Genomic DNA, 18,358 nt, shown 5'->3' with positions numbered 1-18,358 from the left:
GGCTGTTAGAAGAATATATATTTTAATGGGCATTAATATAACCTTTTGTTATTTTATAGTATATTTAGTATATTTTATTTATTTTCATTTGACTGAAGTCTAAACTTAAAGCACTTACATTTTTCTTACTTGGTTCCTAATTACTAACTGAATTAGGAAAATAGTTACAATTTTTTGTTTATTTGATCAACTCTTAAACCAATAATATCTAGTCATCCCTGAGCCTCCTACTTCTGTTTCTTGGCTGTGGAAGAAACATTATAAGCATATTAAAGAATTACGGTCTCAACCATAATTACTGTTGCATTTATATATATTTATATAATATATGCAAAACACTTTGAATAACAATGCTATAAAAGTCTAAGAAAAGACAATTCCTGTAGCCTTGGCAAGCTAGTTCAAACTTAAAAGTTAAAATTTGAGCTAATTCATTTATTGAAAAGAACAACTGGATATACAATTCCTTATCTGTTTTTAATATGAAATTTGTCTCTGAACCCATTGGATTTTGTTTGAAAAAGCAAAAAATGTAAATTTATTTTGAAAATTTGCCCAATCTGATCAAGTACTGTATGAGACAGATCCTGTTTCTGTATCATATATAAGAAATGTATCTATGAACTTATGAAAAGAAAATGATTTTGACATTTTGATATTCTCAATATTTCAAATGCTCAGTGCTTAAAAATAGCAGAGAGACTAATATGTCACAGAGTAATAAACTGATAATTGTATAACTTTCTATGGATCAATGGTCTACATTATGAGATGCATGCATTTGTTGTGTTGTTACATATTATGTCTAATTCTCTGGAATAAAGTTATTAAGATAACTAGAAGTATCTTTTAATTTATTTTTAATTTTTAACCTATCTATTTATATCTGTTAGGTATAACATAGGTCACCTAACGTAGTTTGGGTAAAATAATATATATAAGCTATGAATGTTAGTTTAAGTGTGTGTCACTTTAACTGCAAAGCATGTAATTTTGGGTGTGGTGTGAAACCACCATAAGAGGCAGCAAGACAACCTGATTGATTGCTGACGAGACGCTGACGGTTTGCTGGCAATTACTGACAATTACTGGATTGGATTACGTTGATGGTTTGTTAGCTGCGTCTTTTCCCCTACTGAAGAGTTGCTGAAGGAAGAGAGGAGTTTGTGAGTTCTGCATATCTCTCTACTGCGAGGAGATATATCACCGGACTGATATTTGTAAGTGTACTGACCTCTTTTTTTCGACACTGGAATTTGCAACTGAATAATCCCTGGACGGACTGAACTAAGTGAATGATATATGGACTGTTTTGACTATGCTTTAACTCTTGCTGGAATAAAACTATTTAATTAGCACTGTGCCTCTGGTTTACTGAGTGTAAGCTACAAAAACACTTATCTCACATATTTTGCCTGCCTGCCTGACTGCCCTGCAGATCTTGCTAGGGGTGTATCCCTAACAATATCAATCTAAAGTTGTCTTATATATTAAAAATAGAATATAAAATAATGCAATCAAAATAAAAAGCTAAAACTAAATTCTGTATCATTACCATTTCCTTGAGAACCTTTAATCATGCTTCTGGCAAAGAGAATTTTCATTTATTTAAGTAACCAGCTAATAACCTCGGATTGCCTGGGTATTTATTTATCCCAATCCTGTGTTAGACAGGAAAATCCTAGTCAGGACTCACGCTGTTGCACTGTCTGTGACTCTAGATGTAGTAGCTCTCTCGCCCAGCAACTTCACTGTGCTGTACAGCAGAAGCCATTTTAACACACACACACACACACCCCGGGTGTTAGAAGTGTCTTACCCCCATAGTATTTTTTTCCAGAGGGTAAGTCATCTGTCTACATTTGGTTGAAATTGTTTGAAGTGTTCCAGAGTTATGCTGGAACACACACACACACACACACACACGTATGGTATTCAGCTTTGTTCGGGTATTTTCCCACGTCATTATAGTTGTGCTTTTAAAGTTGCAGCAACATGTCGGCAGAATCTCATCTGCCATCAGGCTTTTGCCGAAACTTTGCTACAACTTTAAAAGCACAACTATAATGAAATGGGAAAATACCCGAACAAAGCTGAATACCATACATGTAAGTACCCACAAAAACTTAAGAAAATATATACATACATACATACATACATACATGGTATTCAGCTTTGTTTGGGTATTTTCCCACATCATTATAGTTGTGCTTTTAAAGTTGTAGCAATATTTCGGCAGAATCTCATCTGCCATCATCAGGCTTCTGTATAGTGTTCGTCTGTATATATACATATATACACAGTATGTTACAGTAGTTGAGATGTATTGTAACAAAGCTAAGTAAAACAGAGTCAAGAAGAGTTAGATGATGCACTGTCTATAATTATATAAACATGCACAATGTCACTATGAGCATGATATGCTCTTTGATGTCACTATGACCTCTAAATTCAGTGTCAGTGATTGAGAACCTTTAATCATGCTCTGGCAAAGGAAATCTTCAGAAATGTGTTTCTCATTTGTTTAAGTAATTGGTCAGATTAATTAACAGGAGAGGCAATTGCCTGAATAATGTGCCATTGAAGAGTACTGGGCCTAAGATGGAACCTTGTGATACTCCACTGCTTACTTTCTTCCAGATGTACCACAGTATCATTAAGACCTACTCAAAGAGTACAGTTTGTCAGCCAGTTACAACTCCATCTGGTGGTGAAGGTATCTGTCCCACATTTTTCAAGCTTACCAAGAAGTAGGTTGTAGTCTACTTTGTTGAATGCCTTACTGAAATCTAAGTATACCATATTCACAGCATTTTGCTTGCCCACTAATTTAGTCACTTGGTCAAAGAATGAAATAAGATTGGTTCAGCATGATGAGTTTTTAACAAACCCATTCTGGCTTCTAGTCATAACTTTGTTTCTAAATGTTCACAGACCTGTTTTTTTATTATCCTTCCCAGTATCTTCCTAAGTATTGATGTTAGGCTGATTGGTTTGTAATTTCCAAGGTCTGTATTTTTCCTTTTTTTGGAGATGAGAACCACATCAGCTGTTTTACAATCCTCAGGTAGTTCCTTGGTGCTCCTGGATTTTTGAAAGATATAATGGATCTGAGGTAACATCTGCCAGCTGCTTCAGAATTCTGGGATGTTTTGTCAGGTCCTGGTGATTTGTATTCATCAAGATCAGACAGGTGTTCTCTTAGCATTTTCTTGCTTATTTTAATTTTTAGCCTGTCTTTTATGGTTATATTTTTGATAGGTTGGGCTATAGTTTCTTTTTGTGTGAAGACTGATGCAAAGAATGAGCTAAGCAACTCTGCTTTCTCTCTACTATTTGTTACTTCTTTGCTATCTTCTCTCTTTACTGGACTGACTGTTTCCTTGATTGCTTCCTTGTTATTTATATGTTGAAAGAAACTTTTTTAAAATTATCTTTGACTTTTGTTAAAAGTCTTTGTTCATTCTGAACCTTTGCTTTCCTTACTTCATCTTTGCAGATTCAAGCTATCTGCTGTTATTCTGCCTTAATTATGTGTCCTGGTTTCCATTAATATAAATTAATGATTGAGTTAACATAAGGTGTCTGTCTCATCCCATTAAAGCTAATTTAATGGGTACCAATTGAACTTTTGGGGTAGGGAAGCAGCAAGTTTCTCCAACATGCTGAATTCGTTCATAAGGTATTAAAATAGTATAGTGGACAAGACAGAACTCTGAAGCACTATGGATCAATCATCTAGGTCAGCGGTCACCAACCTTTGCAGCTTGGTGGTCCGGCTGAGGGGGAGGGAACTGGGCCAAGTGAGTGGAAGGCCAGCGCGCATGCAGTTTGACTTGTGGAAGCAGTGGGCTGGAGCACAGGTGCATGTGCACACAGCTTGATTTGTGCATGTTGAGCTGTGTGAGCATGTGCATGCATGCCAGACCACTGCTTGTGGAAATTGAGCTGCATGTGAATATGCGCTAGCCTGCCACTCACACAACCTGGTTTCAATAGGCCACAGTAGTGGGCCGTGGCCCGGGGGTTGGAGACCCCTGACCTAGGTGTCAAACAATATTACCTTCTGGTACCTCTTGATAGGGAGGATTTGGAACTTCTGCAAAGCCTGGCAGAAAACCTAGAACGTTACCATGATTAATAGTCTCAAATGTTGCTAAAAGATTCATGAGAACGATTAATGAAGTACTGATATTAGAAAGAACAAGTAGTTTCCCACATATAATTTCCATTGTAGGTCATTCACAAGATCAAAGCAGTTTCAGGAACATACTCTAATTTGCTCTGAAAATCAGCTTCATTCAAATGCATCTGGAACTTTGGGGCTCCCACAGTTTCAATTATCCTACCCAAGAATAGAATGTTTAAAATTGATCTATAATTATTATCAGAAAATCTTCCCTTTTTCACATATTTTTGTATTCTTATAGCTACCTCTTTTGAGCAGCCAGGCACACGTTCCACATTCTGAGACATTGGTTGCCTGGCTTAATCATGGTGCCTGAACTAGAGTGGCCAATTAAGAAGGAAAAGGGGTAAGCAAAATGATGAGTTTACCTACCTATCTATAACCTCTCAATGTCCTCAAAAGCTGGAAGCTATATGAACTGGGCAAGCAGTTGTCAGAGCAATCTGTGATCTGGAATCCAAGTTGAGATAAATCCAATTGATTTAGCTTGCAAATAAAGATGAAAATTGCTTACAATTAGCCTCTGAAAGTTCTACCTCTTTTCCCCTTACATCTTGCTGGAGGGAGATGCTGTGCAATGTGAAAAAAAAACCAGTGGCCTATTAGTCTAGATTACCGTATGTAGCATGTACAGAGCATCTGCTAGGAATATCTTAAAACAAGTGTCTTTTCCGTTGGGTCTTGCTGCTGCCATCCATAACTGATACACAAACCTGGGAAAAGATTATTTAATTTACACTATTCCCAGCAAGTGCTACAAATGCAGGCACACATTCCATAAATCATGTTTTCCTTTCAGAGCTGGATATTTACATAATCCTAATAAGAGACTAGAAAATTGACTTACATTAAGTACAAGAAATATTTCCGATAATTATACAAATATTAACATACATTCTGCAAAGTAATACTAATGCAACTGTTAATAGTTATTTCAATGCAAATATCAACGTGAACATGACAAGTCATATTTACATCGTTTAGAAATCTAAAGGCACTTGTTTCACTTTTTTCCATTACAAGAAGCACCTTTTTCAATATTTTTAAAAAAACAGTAGAAATGGAAGTACTCACAATGTTTGCACAAGCACTACATGCAGCTATACAGTCACTCTGAGATCTGTCTTATTACGAAAGAAATAAACTCCCTAAAATTCATGATTTTGAGTTGAAGCACAGATTACTTGGTGAAATGGTTCTTTGTTTCATAGCTTTACAAATAAAGGTTTGCATCAAAGTGCTTGCAATAGATGTCATGAAATCTAGGAGGGAAAGGATGCAATCCAGAGATGTTAAGAGACAACTCAGTCCAAATATTACGTTGAGAGAAAGAGGGTAAAAACAGCCCTTCTCTAAAATTGTTCACATAGCATATGGTAGATGCAAATAGTAGTGTCCTCAATCTGGCAAGATTCTATCAATAAGTATGAAATAATAAAGAATTCAGTTTGAAAGGATCACCACGTCATTCTTAGTTTTGGGCCTGGTATCACCTCTGTATTTATCATCTGTGAAATTTAATCATGGGCGGGCACTTCTAAGAAGCAGAGTGGGCACAAAAGTTTCTCTAAAACAGATAAATTAAAAAGTAAGCATTTCATATGGAAATAGTTTGTGAAGGCAAAATAACCAAGACCTTGTGAAACAGCAGAAAAATTGATCTGATAAAAGTAGAAATTATAATCTGAGTGGATAAATTGGATCTATGGACCATTTAATGTGTTCATTAGAATTAAATGCTAAGCTTTTGCTACAGAAAGCGGAGGTAAATGGCATATAATGGACCAAGGTAAGTGTTTAGGCTATTCTTTTTCTGCTGAATGCACAAACCAGCCAATAACCCTTTGTTTTCTTTTGCTTCAGAAATAATTCTGTATCATATCACAATGTGATCAGGGTTTAAGAAATTTGGTTCAAGTTCCTGATAGGTTGCTTCTCTGAATGATTCTTCCTTTGGCAGGGGTAGTTTCCTTTTTTCCTAAAGGCAGCACCTCCTGGTAATTAGTTGCTAACATATCTCCCATTCTCTTTTATTACTTTAATAATAAAGTAATAAAATAAAGTAATAAAATAATAAAGTACTCTCTTTTATTACTTTATTTTTGTTGCCCCAGGGTTGAGTTTAACTTTATTTTAATAAAGTTAAACTCAACCCTGGGGCAACAAAAATAAAATAATTTAACAGAACAACTCTCTCTTTGCTTTCAGTACAAATTACCTTTCTGACTCCTAATCAATGCATTTCTTATAGTACAGCCCAGTGCTGATTGGAAACCTTTATGGACTTTTTATGTGAAACAAAAAAAAAAAAAGAAATTATCATACATGGTTTTGATGATTAGAAGATAAAATAATTATAAAAAAATGTAAAGTGTTGTAACTGTAGGGTAAAAGCTTAATGTACATTTATGCTTAGAATTACTATAAAAATAACAATAGCAATAGTACTTAGACTTATATACCACTTCATGGTGCTTTACAATCCTCTCTAAGCATTTTACAGAGTCAGCCTATTGCCCCCAACAATCTGGGTCCTCATTTTACCAACCTCGGAAGGATGGAGGCTGAGTCAACCTTGAGCCTGCCAGAATCAAACTCCTGGAATGAGCAGTGAGTTAGACCTGCAATACTGCATTTGAACCACTGCACCTATAAAATCAGAAATAATTTCTTTATATTTCTTTTCTGCAATTTTTCTGTTTCTTTTCTTATTTCTTTTCTTTCTTCCTTTTTATTCTAAACGTTAGTTCTTGATAGTTTCTGTCATCTTAAAATTTTAATAGTTATGTATAAAAAAGAAAAGTGAAGTTGAAAAAACTCAGAAAGCCTACTAAGAAAAAGCTCTCTCTCGTAAAAAAATACAGAAGAAAATATACAAATTTAAAGGCGATTCCAAATAGATGGCCTCTTATGGTGGGGAAGAGGAAAACACTTTCAAATAATCTGTCTCTTCTTCATGAAGACCCCAAAGAGTTACAAATGGAAGGAAGTGATGGTAGAACCCTTGTATTATAAAATTTAGAACCGCCAGCACACATCACAATTGGTGCTTTTCAGGATATGAACACTGATGAAACTACATAGGATGTTTCATAACACAGGGAATGTGACAGGCCTTGCATTTAGGATAAACTGGTGGCTGCCCTGTATAGAAGAAGCTCATAATAAACAAACACAAAACTTGTTTTCCATTTCTAGGTTGAGGCAGATTTTTGGGATTTAGCAAGGGAAGGTTTACTGGGAAGGTAAAGATTGGAAGCTCACACTCATATTGCTTCAAGCCAGGGAAGCATCTAGAGTAAATATTCAGCATTGTGTGACAGAGAAGAGAAACCACTTGTCTTCATGTTGCCTGAAAAACACACACATACACAAAGATTAATGTAGTATCTGTAAAAGTTTTTAACCACTTAATTGCTCAGGAATAGCAAATTCATTTTTCTGCATAATTCCCAAAATAGCAGAATCAAAATGACTGGAGAACATTTGGGAATCTCTAAATGGTAACAGAAAGAAGTTCAGGATTTGAGAGTCCCCAGAGCCTGAAAATCAGAAGGAAGTTCTGGTGCATCTTTTCCAACTAACATATTTTATTACAAGGCATAAGCTTTCATGAGCTGTGGCTTACTTCGTCATGTGTATAGAGTGATGTGGATTTAATAATATTTGTGAGATATGAAAAACACTATCTGACTTTCCTGGCTTTTTTTGCTGTTATGGATTATACAGAATTCCAACAGAGTTGGAAGGCACTTTGGAGGTCTTCTAATCCAAATCCACTGCTCAAGCAGAAAACCATATACCATTTCAAACAAATGTCTGTCCAACTTCTTCTTAATAACCTCCAGTGTTGGAGTATCTACAACTTCTGGAAGCAGGCTGTTCCACTAATTAATTATTCTCACTGTCAGCAAATTTCTCTTTAGTTTTAGGTTGGATCTCTCGATAACAGAGTTTGTCTAGCTCATTGATTAACTTGGCTCTCCTCCTTTATAGCCCTCAAAGCTTCTGATTTAAGACTACATTTTTGCTACATTAGTAATTCAGACAAAAGTTTGTATCCTCACCATTGGTTGATAGCTCTCTTGCTTTTGAGTCCTGAGTCTACTTATGGCCACGATAGCTATGGATACTTCAAGAAGCACAAAGATGAGGAACACAGAGTTCAGGCCAAAGGACAGAATCTGTGGGCAAAATCACATACAAATGTGCTGGTTACCACCACTCCACCTGACTGTAAATTCTTCTGTTATACAGGTGAAACTTGAAAAATTAGAATATCATGCAAGTTTATTTATTTCAATAATGCAACTTAAAAGGTGAAACTAATATATGAGATAGACTCATTACATGCAAAGCAAGATAGTTCAAGCTGTGATGTGTCATAATTGAGATGATTATGGCTTACAGCTCATGAAAACCCCAAATCCACAATCTCAGAAAATTAGAATATTGTGAAAACGTTCAATATTCTAGGCTCAAAGTGTCCCACTCTAATGCTGTATCAAAGCACATTAATAGAAAGTTATGTGGAAGGGAAAAGTGTGGAAGAAAAAGGTGCACAAACAGCATGGCTTGAACTATCTTGCTTTGCATGTAGTGAGTCTATCTCATATTAGTTTCACCTTTTAAGTTGCATTAGTGAAATAAATGAACTTTTGCATGATATTCTAATTTTTCGAGTTTCACCTGTATAAACCATAGAATTGAAAACATCATCATAGTTGTTTGGAACTATAGGAATTCATATTTCAATGAAGTGAAGAGCAATTAATTAACTTAAAACCCAAATATTACTCAATTATTTAATTTAGTTACACTTGATATAAACTTAGTTTAATCTAACGTATGTTGATAACTTGGAGCTTATTTGCTCTTTTTGTACCACCTCACTCAGGAGTATTGCCTGAGCCGCTCTGAAATGAAAAGGGGGAGTACAGATGAAGATTACAGGAGTCACCTATTGTGATCCTTAGTCAGGAAGTCACAGGGGATGGGCTTCTGCTTGCCCCAGCTTAATCTTTCCCACAAGAGCTTTTTCAGACTTTTGCCTAGGGAACCACCTTGCTTGAAAAGCCAAGATGGGAATGGGACGAAATGTTTTCATTATCCTTATTCTTCCCTTGCAAAAAAGGCAGGTGGTAACATTAGGCTTCTTTGCTTCTTCAGGGTTTTTAGTTTCTCTTTATGTTAGCTTCTTCCTTGTATTTCTAGTTTTCCTATTTTTTTCTGGCTACCAATCTATCGAGAAAATTTTTATGATGAATATGAAGACTGAAAAAGCCGTAATCCATCAGGATGCACGCCCCTCCCTTCAAATGAGATCTTTCCTTTAAGTAGCCACTGAACAGTGCAGGCAGCAAAGAGTTGCACGCCATAGAATGTGCACGGGTTATACTCAATGCTGCATTCAGGGAGATGATAAGCAGGGAAGTGTTGCAAAGAAATAAATCCTAAGATGGGAAGGTTGAATAAATCAAAATTCAAGAAATGATATCATGAGTTTCTCAATCAATATAGAAAGAATACAGTAATTGGATTTAGCCATTATACTCAGAAATAATGTTTGACTGTGAACCCAACCACTGTGAATTGTTAACACTAATTTGTGTCTTAGGATGTATGTGTTTAGTTATTTGCAGTTTACTTATAAAATCATGGTAAATCATTCAAGAAATCATAACTTAATGTAGTATGTTAACTCAGTTGGTGCGTTTGTTTCCAGTTAAAAATACTTGTGTAGCACAATTTAATTATAGTTCTGCAAGAGACACAAAAACAGTACAAAACAAAATAAATCTCATTATAGAGAATAAGGCTTATATCTATACCAAATTTAGACAAGTTGAAGAGTCTTGTAAGGTCTGAATCTTACTATGTCAGAATCATTTCAACTGCTGCTATGTACATATGAAGGAAGGTCAGGAATTTACCTGAGAATAATTTCGGCAGTAATAACTGGGATTTGAGTCACATGGGTTTCCTTCTTTAACAGTTTGTGCAATCTCAATACCATGTAGGATTATTGCAACCAGTCCAACTACACAAAATATCACGTTGACAAAGAAAGCAGATTTCACCTACATCAATATATTAGATAAAGGTTAGTTGTTACACATCCTGTGTAATTCTTAGAAGCATCTGTCTATATACTACTAAAACTCTTGTCATGATCTTTAGCCAGGCAAAATGGTGCATCACAGGGCAACAATTTTTGAACTAAGGTGCCTCAAACGGGCTAATTGACAGAATGAATCCAAAATACAGGACTCATGACTCCCGAATGAAATTTGAGAAAGTTTCGTGGTACTGGCTGCTGCTGTAATGATGGGCTGCTGCTCCAGTCACATGATCTTTATTTTCAACATTCTGTGACAGTTTCCCAGACAGACTTCCAATCCTTTGCTCCCTCCCCTCCCCCTCCCCTGGCAGCAGCCATTTAACTATCTGATGAAATGGGAAAGGGGAAGGAAGAAGAAACCCACCCACACACCTTCCCCAGCCCACCCACCTGTATTTCTCCTGAACTGAGCTTCCCCCCCAACACCTTCCATGACCCACACCATTCTTCTCCCTCCTCCATCTGGCATTCGGCTCTTTTTCTCCTGCATATTGCCTCTTACAAGTTAAAATAGTTAAATGATAGCATGTCAGTAATTCTGATTTCTACTCATAGGAAGAAATTATACCATCCATAAACTCACTGGAGCAACCATAATTTAAAGGTAGAAAACAGTTTTGCTTCAGTTTCAACTAAAACAATGCACAGCAAGTAAGACACAGTTCCCCAAAGTAGGTTGGCACATGATCAAATGTCCAGAGCTGAGTGTAAACTGGTGCTAGCTCTTCATGCAGACATCCCTTTAGTTATCTTTGTCAAGTGTGAGTCTTTTCCCATTTGAGTCCAATTGCAGCAAAAAGGCACCAGTGAATCCGCCCCCCTCCCCTTTTAAAATTGCTTTCAAATAACCTCCATCTCAGATGTGAGGCAGCCTTGAGTTTTCTTTAAGTATATTGGTATTAAAGTAGTGTTCCTTCCCTTAATCCAATGCAGGTTTTCCTGTAGATGCAATCTAACACGTGTCACTAACCATTCTCTTGGTGGCATATTCAGATAATTCCTTGAATTTGCTTAGACACTTTTTACTAGTGTGGGCAAGCATCTTTCCCTCTGTTCTCAGGCACTGTCCTCCAAGATTATTTTGCTTTGGGCTGCAGGATGATCCAGTTCTTTCAAATGGCCTTTCCCCAGTACTTACTAAATCTCTTAAATCAATCCCCATCCCAGAGACCTGAATCAACCCAAACAGGAGTTTGTTAGGGTGGATGGGAGCAGCATGGTGAAGTAGTGAAGCCAGCTGTCTCTTTCATGCTAAGGTGGCTTTAACTGAAGGGAAAAAAAAAACAAAGCCAGACTGATAAATTTGGCAACATACTCACTAGTAGATCAGATTGTTTTTTCTCAACTTCTATTAACAAGGACCCAGTGATCAAGAGCTACAAAAGCAAAGAAAAACAAACAGCAGGTATAAGGGTGAGCTTATTTTATATTGCAGAACCAGTGCTCCTAGAATCAGCCTGTCCCTACTAGGCATTTATTAATTAACTTGATTTACATCCCTCTTCCTTACTCAAGCACTAAGTTCTGAAGGCAACTAAAAGATGAGAAAAAGCCTATTCCAGTTTCCCTTATGGGTAGGCCAAGGCAAGCCAGTTGAATTTGTGTGAGATATACTCAGAAAGTTCTCTATGAAAGAATGTATCACTTCACCTGGTGTCTTTGGCTTGCATTGGATTTTAACTTCACTGCTTTCTAACCAGCATTGATATGGGAACTGAATTCTAAGATATCTGGAAAGCACCAAGTTGGAAAAAAAATGTGTAAGGAAAAGTTTGTACTGAACAAACACATTATCTACTGGAGGGCAGAGGGAGTTCTAATTTCTCCCTGATTCTCAAACTATACAGAACCACGCAGAAGCTTCTACAGACTGAAAATGGGTAAACCTTTGTGCCTCTCAAAAAGTTTGCTTACCAGGATCCCAATCCAGAAGTAAATGCCACTTTGCACAGTGACGGTGAAGCTTTGTTGAGCTGCTGTCAGGGCAATGCCAAAGCTCACATGGGTAACTCCCAAAATGATCTGCATGATCTGAAGGAAAAAAGAAAAGAGGGTGCAAGTAATATATTTAGATATCTAAAGCATTAGCACCACGATCTAACAAATCCAAGGCGTATTTTGTACTATGCAATCCTAAATATGGCAAAAGTTTTAATGAGAAATTTCCTACAAAATCAAGTTTTTCCTCTATTAGAAAGAGTATTTTGGATAAGACAGCAATATAAAAAAGGGAGGGGAGAAATGAAAATCACACTCCGAAATATAAATAAAACCAATACCATCATTTCAATTAAATGGTTAATGATTAACTCCTTAAATATGTTCTTGGGATTTCAGTACAGATGATTTGCAGGGGCTGTAGCTGGAGAGAGACCATCCAGTGCTCTCTTTGTGCTGCTCCCTCCTCCTCCTCCTTTGGCTTTCCTTTTTTTAAAAAAATACAATCCTCACTTTAAAAAATAAATAAATGTAGAGTGAACTTTGAGTATTGGTTAAGGAAAACCAAGCCATTAAGAGGAGTCTAGCAATACTAAATCCTTTAGGGATGCCATGCTAAAAAGTAGAAGTTTGTCTCCAAGGCCCTCCAAAACCAAAAATCTTTCTAGCTTTGCAAGGAGTCCAAGGTGGTTCTTATATATCTGATTACCAACAAACCCAATAGAAGTAGTACAATAGCAAAAATATCTGCTAAAACCATATTAACACAAAAATAACTGTAATGTCTTTGAGGTATAAGCTTCTTATTTAGTGATTATGCAAAAAATTCTATTAGAATAGAACTCGGGAATGGGGAGAGGAAGGATTAATCCATGTTTACCCTCTACATAAGGAACTCCCAATAAAAATTTGTGTACTTTTTGGTCACTAGCATAATCACATAAAAATGAAACGCTGTGATTCTACTTATATAATTCAATTTATTAACAGGTCTTTCTTGAACGGTCTTGAGGACCTGAGTTGTCTGACACAGAGAAATGCAGAGGCCTTCACAGAATTTGGGCTTACTTGGACAAATCTAGAGGGCCTTACCCCAATCACATTGAGCAGAGTATTCTTGATCTTTTTGTTATGGGTTAGTAGGAACTTAGATGCTGCAGAAGCAGAGCCAACCACTCTGACTGTAGCTGCCAGTGTTGGCAGAGAACCTGTCTGTGGGACTGTTTGAGTGATGATCCTCACATTTCCATGCTCTGTCACACTGCTGTCCATTTCTGAAGAAAACCAAATTGAATTGAATTGAATTCTTTATTGTCATTGTATGTATATACACAGTATATACACAACAAAATTCACATAACACCCAGAGACCAGACTCAACATGCACACACACACATGACAATCCCCAAACACCTCCCCACCCGCCAAAATTCCCTGCCTCCTAAAAACACACAAGCATCCACACAACAGACCAAGTAATACTGTCCAACAGCTCACTGATGGTGGTCCTTAAGTTCATTGTTAAGTGCAATTATAGCTCTGGGATAAAAACTATTCAGAAAACTTGTGGTCCGAGTTTTAATGGTACTGTATCTTCTGCCAGAGGGCAACAGTTCATAAAGATTGTAAGCAGGGCAAGAAGAGTCTCTGAGAATGTTGTGCAACTTCCTCAAACAGCGAGGTGCAAAGATGTCATCCATAATAATGCATAATTAGCACGAGCCAAAATGAATGTGTTCCAGTTTATAAGAATCCTGGTGAACCTGGATCTGTTTGATTCAAAATGAATCTGTCCAATTCAAAAAATAGTGAATTTCTCCCCCCCCCCAACATTATATTTGATACGTTATACTACTTTCTAGCCTGGTGCCTTAACCACTGGAACAAACTGGCTCAGATTCCAATTAACTAGTATTCCAATAAATGTTTCACAAATATTGTTAAATGTCTATGGAGATTCTCAGTCATCCAAGTCATGGTTGTCCCAAAGGTGCTTTTTCAAGAGGCATCTGGACTTTCTGTTTTTTCTTTGAAGACTTTTCTCTTTTCATTCAAGAAGCTTCTTCTTCGTGAATGAGAAGTGAAACGTCTTCAAAGAAAAAAACAGAAAGTCCAGATGGCCTCTTGAAAAAGCACCTTTGGGACCAATATTGTTAGCAAGCCTAATACTGTCCCCCATCCTATATCTGTTTGTTTGACTTCTATTTCTAAGAATTTAACACTAGTTTTTATTAAATACAGTTTTGATATTTTTAGCCTATTTATCTAACTGTACCTAGATCATTTTCATTTTTTAAAAAAGGGGTATATTAATTTTTGCATCATTCACAAATTTGGTAAGCATTTCTTTTACTATTTATCAAAGAAGTCATTGATAAGAGTGGAGAAGAGTGGTAGGTCAGGTACTGAACTGACATCCAACTTAATAAGCCACTTCAGTTTTGCCACTAATTGTCTATCTAAAGAAGAAGCACCAGCTTCATTAAACCATATAAATCACCAGCTGATTACTTTTAGGAATGATTGATGCTTCCAATCAAAGGTTTTATTGTATAATTTTTTGCTGCATTTATAGGAATCCAGAGAGTTTCAATATTTCATTATTTTTCATGTGTAACTTGACCCACATCCTTCATATCATATTCAGAAGGCCTCTATCTGGAAGTTTAAAAGAATTACAATGTGTTTCCTGACCCACTTATTAATGATAAAGCAAACCAAGTTTTTAGAAAGAATATTTTCTATTTCTTCCTCTTTAGGAGTTTCATGTTTCATTTTGGGGGGGGCATTAAGGAAAAATGCTCCAGTCAACCTGTTCCTCGTGTATGTAAATTGCTTAATTCATTCTTGTGTTGTACAACTGAAAGGAAATAAAAATAGCAGCATATAACTGGAAATGTGGCAGAACTTTAGGGTCGACCTGGAAGAGATGCTATTAACACAAAGAGCAACTACATGAATGGACTTTTCAAAGCAAATAGCAAGACCCAATCCAGATGGACAGCCTGGGTGGGGAATAGAGGACCCCACCAGTGTCCCAAAGTGGAGCGGACCTCACATCTGAGGATGGGATCTCATCTATCTTGGTTCTCCATAATCAGCCTACCAACGGCCTTGCTGAAAAAGTCCATCCTTGAGGACAAATTGCCAAAATTGAAATTCCAGCCTGGATACCTGTGTGCAGAACACGGAACCCTTTCCCTGTTCAACTGCCAATACCACCGGAGCCTCTGCACTTGCTGCCTCCTCTGAAGAAGAGGGCAACTGAAATCTGTACTATTTCTCCCACTATACTCTTGCTAATAATAATAATAATAAAATCGAATAAAGAAGATCATAACTGAATGTTTTGGTCTGACTCGGCTTTGCCTGCAGGGAAGCAACTCGCTTCTCTGACCCCACGTAGTTTCTTGTTTTGCACTACGCCCGCTCCTTCCTCCCACCGAAAAACGCACCGCCGATCTGTAAGGAGCCGGGGGAGACACTCACCCGCGGGAGGGTCGCTTCTTCCCTTCTATAAGCTTGCAGTCCTTGGCCGGCACTTGCCGCAGACTCACAACTCGTTCGTTCCCCGCGCCGGCTTCCCTTTCCCGAGACCAGGCGGCTGCGGGCGGTACCCCCTCGCTGACAGTTTCGCTCGCACCGCTTTTCCGGGAAAGAAAAAACGGAACGGAGGTCAGGAAACGCCGAATCTCGGCTCTGCGCGCGCGTAAAGAGGTTGCTTTGTTGCTTCCCAGCTCCGTAGTTGTTCCGCGGCGGCTAATTTGGAGACATTTCTCAGAATGGTCGCTAATGTAGCGTCGCCAAAGATTGTAACATACCGGTAAAAGAGGAGGAGGAGGAGGAGGATGCGAGAAGCAGCTGCTCCGATTGAGAAATGAGTTTATTCCTAAGAAAAGTGTATCTGCTATTTTAGGGAAATGTTTTACATAAAGCGTTGTACATTATGATTCTTGATTCTTAACGAATGTATCTTTTCCTTTATGTATGCTGAGAGTATTTACACCAAGACAAATTCCTTGCGCGTCCAATCACAGTTGGCCAATAAAGTATTCTATTCTATTCTATTCTATTCTATTCTATTCTATTCTATTCTATTCTATTCTATTCTGTTGCTTTAAAAAATGTTATTTGTTTTTTTTTCTGCCTGCCTGCCTGCCTACCTACCCACCTACCTCCTAATTTCCTAATTCTTTACCAACCTCTCAGAGAGGAGTTCTGGACAGTGTACAATATAATTAATAAAATTAATATTAAAATCAGACTTGATTTAAGATTTAAAAGTTTTAAAATTACAAAAATAACATTACATTTCAAAAGGTGAGAAATACCAAGATTGGGGTGGGTGGGTTAGCAGTTGTTAATACAGATGTGTGGGGGGGGGAAGGAGTCATCCTAGGGTCTGTATCCCTCAAGCAAGGCCCTCCAGCCAAGTTTTTCAACTTTCAATTTTCAAACATTAGGGATGCTCAAAAGTTGTGACATGCCTTGGGGATTGTAAAGGTATTTTGGTTACTTTAATATAATTTGGATGTGCTACATAAATAGTGTAACTTTTCTGATCAGCAATTCCCCAGCAAGTGATTCAGACCAGCAATTCCCCATCAAAGAAGAACATTATTCGGTGTGCAGTGAGCTGGGTGGAAGATATCTTTATCATTTCACCCCAGAGAAAGGCTCAAAAACAGGAAAACCTGCTCAAGTGATTCCAGGTAATCTGGTGTGTTTCATGAAGAAGAAAGGCATTGACAAAAGCTTGAAAACCATTGGAAGAGATTCTACAAATGTTAATACCGGTGGAGGTGATGCCATGCACTGGCTAGAGGTCAAGCCAGAGCATTCACTGTGCTGGAGCTGATTGACTGGTCTGAAGGAGTATACGAGCCACCTTTGACGTGCAAACTGACTATAGTGGTAATAAAGAAGTTCATCAACAAACCAATGCAAGTACCACAATGGCCCTGCCATGCCCAATCAATAGAGAGAGGTGTGGAACAGGTTACAGAGGCAGCAAGCAGAGTGTGTACACATGAGAAATGTAAGGGTTATATCAGAGGCAAAAGAAGTGTTGACATCTGATGTAGAACAAATCAAAGCAAGACTCGATGAAACTTGCTTAAACATTTTTGTAACTCAGATAATTGCTTTCTGATGTTAGTGTATGATTACATGGATTAATTTTTCCTTAGCTAGATAAGATTCATGCAGAAACAAACTTTCAATTTTTGTAGTGCAAGGTGTAATTTTGAAAAGACAAACTTAACAATATTTGTGGGGTATATCATCAGATGTGGATTTACTGTATTAACTAATCATGCAATTGCAAAAATAATAGCAGATTTGAATTCTTGGTGTAAGAAACACATATTTTTAGAACCCCTTTGTGAAAAAAATGGCAAAAATTGATTTTCTATTAGATGCCCTAATAGGCAGCTCCTCATCAGATCTTCAAATAGTTGAATATTATGCTGAGTGAAGGGGCAGCTGTAGGATGGAAAGAGGCAGACTTGCCCAAGGATTTCCCAACAAGCTGCATTGTTGAGTCAGGTTCTGCCTTCCGGCTCAGAAACATTGTTTCTTCACTTTGTAAGCTATCATAATCATATAGGTCAAATGCATTTGAAAGCTGCCAAAAGTTAGGGTTAGGATTAGGGTTAGGGTTCGGGTTCTAAGTGACTCTAGGCCAGTGATGGCTAACGTTTTCATCATTATGTGGTGAAAGTGCATACGTGTGTTCCTGCACCCATAATGCAATGCGCGCACAACGCCCTGCACGTCTCTGTGCATGCGCTTACGACCCCACCACGCCGCACACCTCTGCATATGTACGCATGTCTCCCACATGCACCCTGCCCTGGCACACACATGGGAGATACCCAACAATCAGGTGGCTGTCAGGAGGCGCTCTGTTCCGGGTGACGGCTCGCGTGCCAGCAAAAATGGTTCTGTGTGCCATTTCCAGCATCATGCCATAGGTTTGCCATCATGGCTCTAGATGTATGCAATATGTTAAAGCAATGAAATAAGCCGAAAACAATGGCAAGCAACAACAGCAGCCAATATCTGTTTAACAGGGAAGAAAATAACAAGCACCAAGGAATAAAATCCAA

General features: G+C 37.7%; 1 protein-coding gene across 2 annotated transcripts; it reads right to left on the bottom strand.

The window, feature by feature from the left end:
• Positions 1–6,918: 6,918 nt before the first annotated feature.
• Positions 6,919–16,223, bottom strand: LOC113449146 (membrane-spanning 4-domains subfamily A member 12-like). Of its 2 annotated transcripts, none has more exons than XM_026720146.2 (7): positions 15,738–16,223; positions 13,341–13,522; positions 12,225–12,341; positions 11,630–11,686; positions 10,123–10,269; positions 8,257–8,373; positions 6,919–7,541 (listed from the first exon to the last, which is right to left on the bottom strand). In XM_026720146.2, exons 2-7 carry the CDS (start codon positions 13,518–13,520, stop codon positions 7,533–7,535), a joined length of 627 nt encoding a protein of 208 aa, XP_026575931.1. In that variant the 5' UTR covers positions 13,521–13,522; positions 15,738–16,223; the 3' UTR covers positions 6,919–7,532. The 2 variants fall into 2 exon arrangements, with proteins under 2 accessions (XP_026575931.1, XP_087776927.1); XM_087920801.1 differs by having other exon boundaries at positions 15,704–15,897.
• Positions 16,224–18,358: the final 2,135 nt, after the last annotated feature.

This window comes from Pseudonaja textilis, chromosome 1 (genome assembly GCF_049901715.1).
Source record: "Pseudonaja textilis isolate UNSWEBS1 chromosome 1, rPseTex1.2, whole genome shotgun sequence".
Classification (NCBI taxonomy): Eukaryota; Metazoa; Chordata; class Lepidosauria; order Squamata; family Elapidae; genus Pseudonaja; species Pseudonaja textilis.
Note: the sequence above shows the minus strand (reverse complement) of the source record. Positions and strands in the feature narration are given on the sequence as shown.

Excerpts from the sequence above, each read along its gene's own strand:
- LOC113449146 (XM_026720146.2), bottom strand. The coding sequence starts at position 13,520 with ATGGACAGCAGTGTGACAGAGCATGGAAATGTGAGGATCATCACTCAA. Across the intron at positions 11,687-12,224 it reads ACTTCTGGATTGGGATCCTG|CTCTTGATCACTGGGTCCTT; the intron begins GTAAGCAAACTT and ends TTGCTTTTGTAG. Across the intron at positions 10,270-11,629 it reads AAAAACAATCTGATCTACTA|GTGAAATCTGCTTTCTTTGT; the intron begins GTGAGTATGTTG and ends ATATTGATGTAG.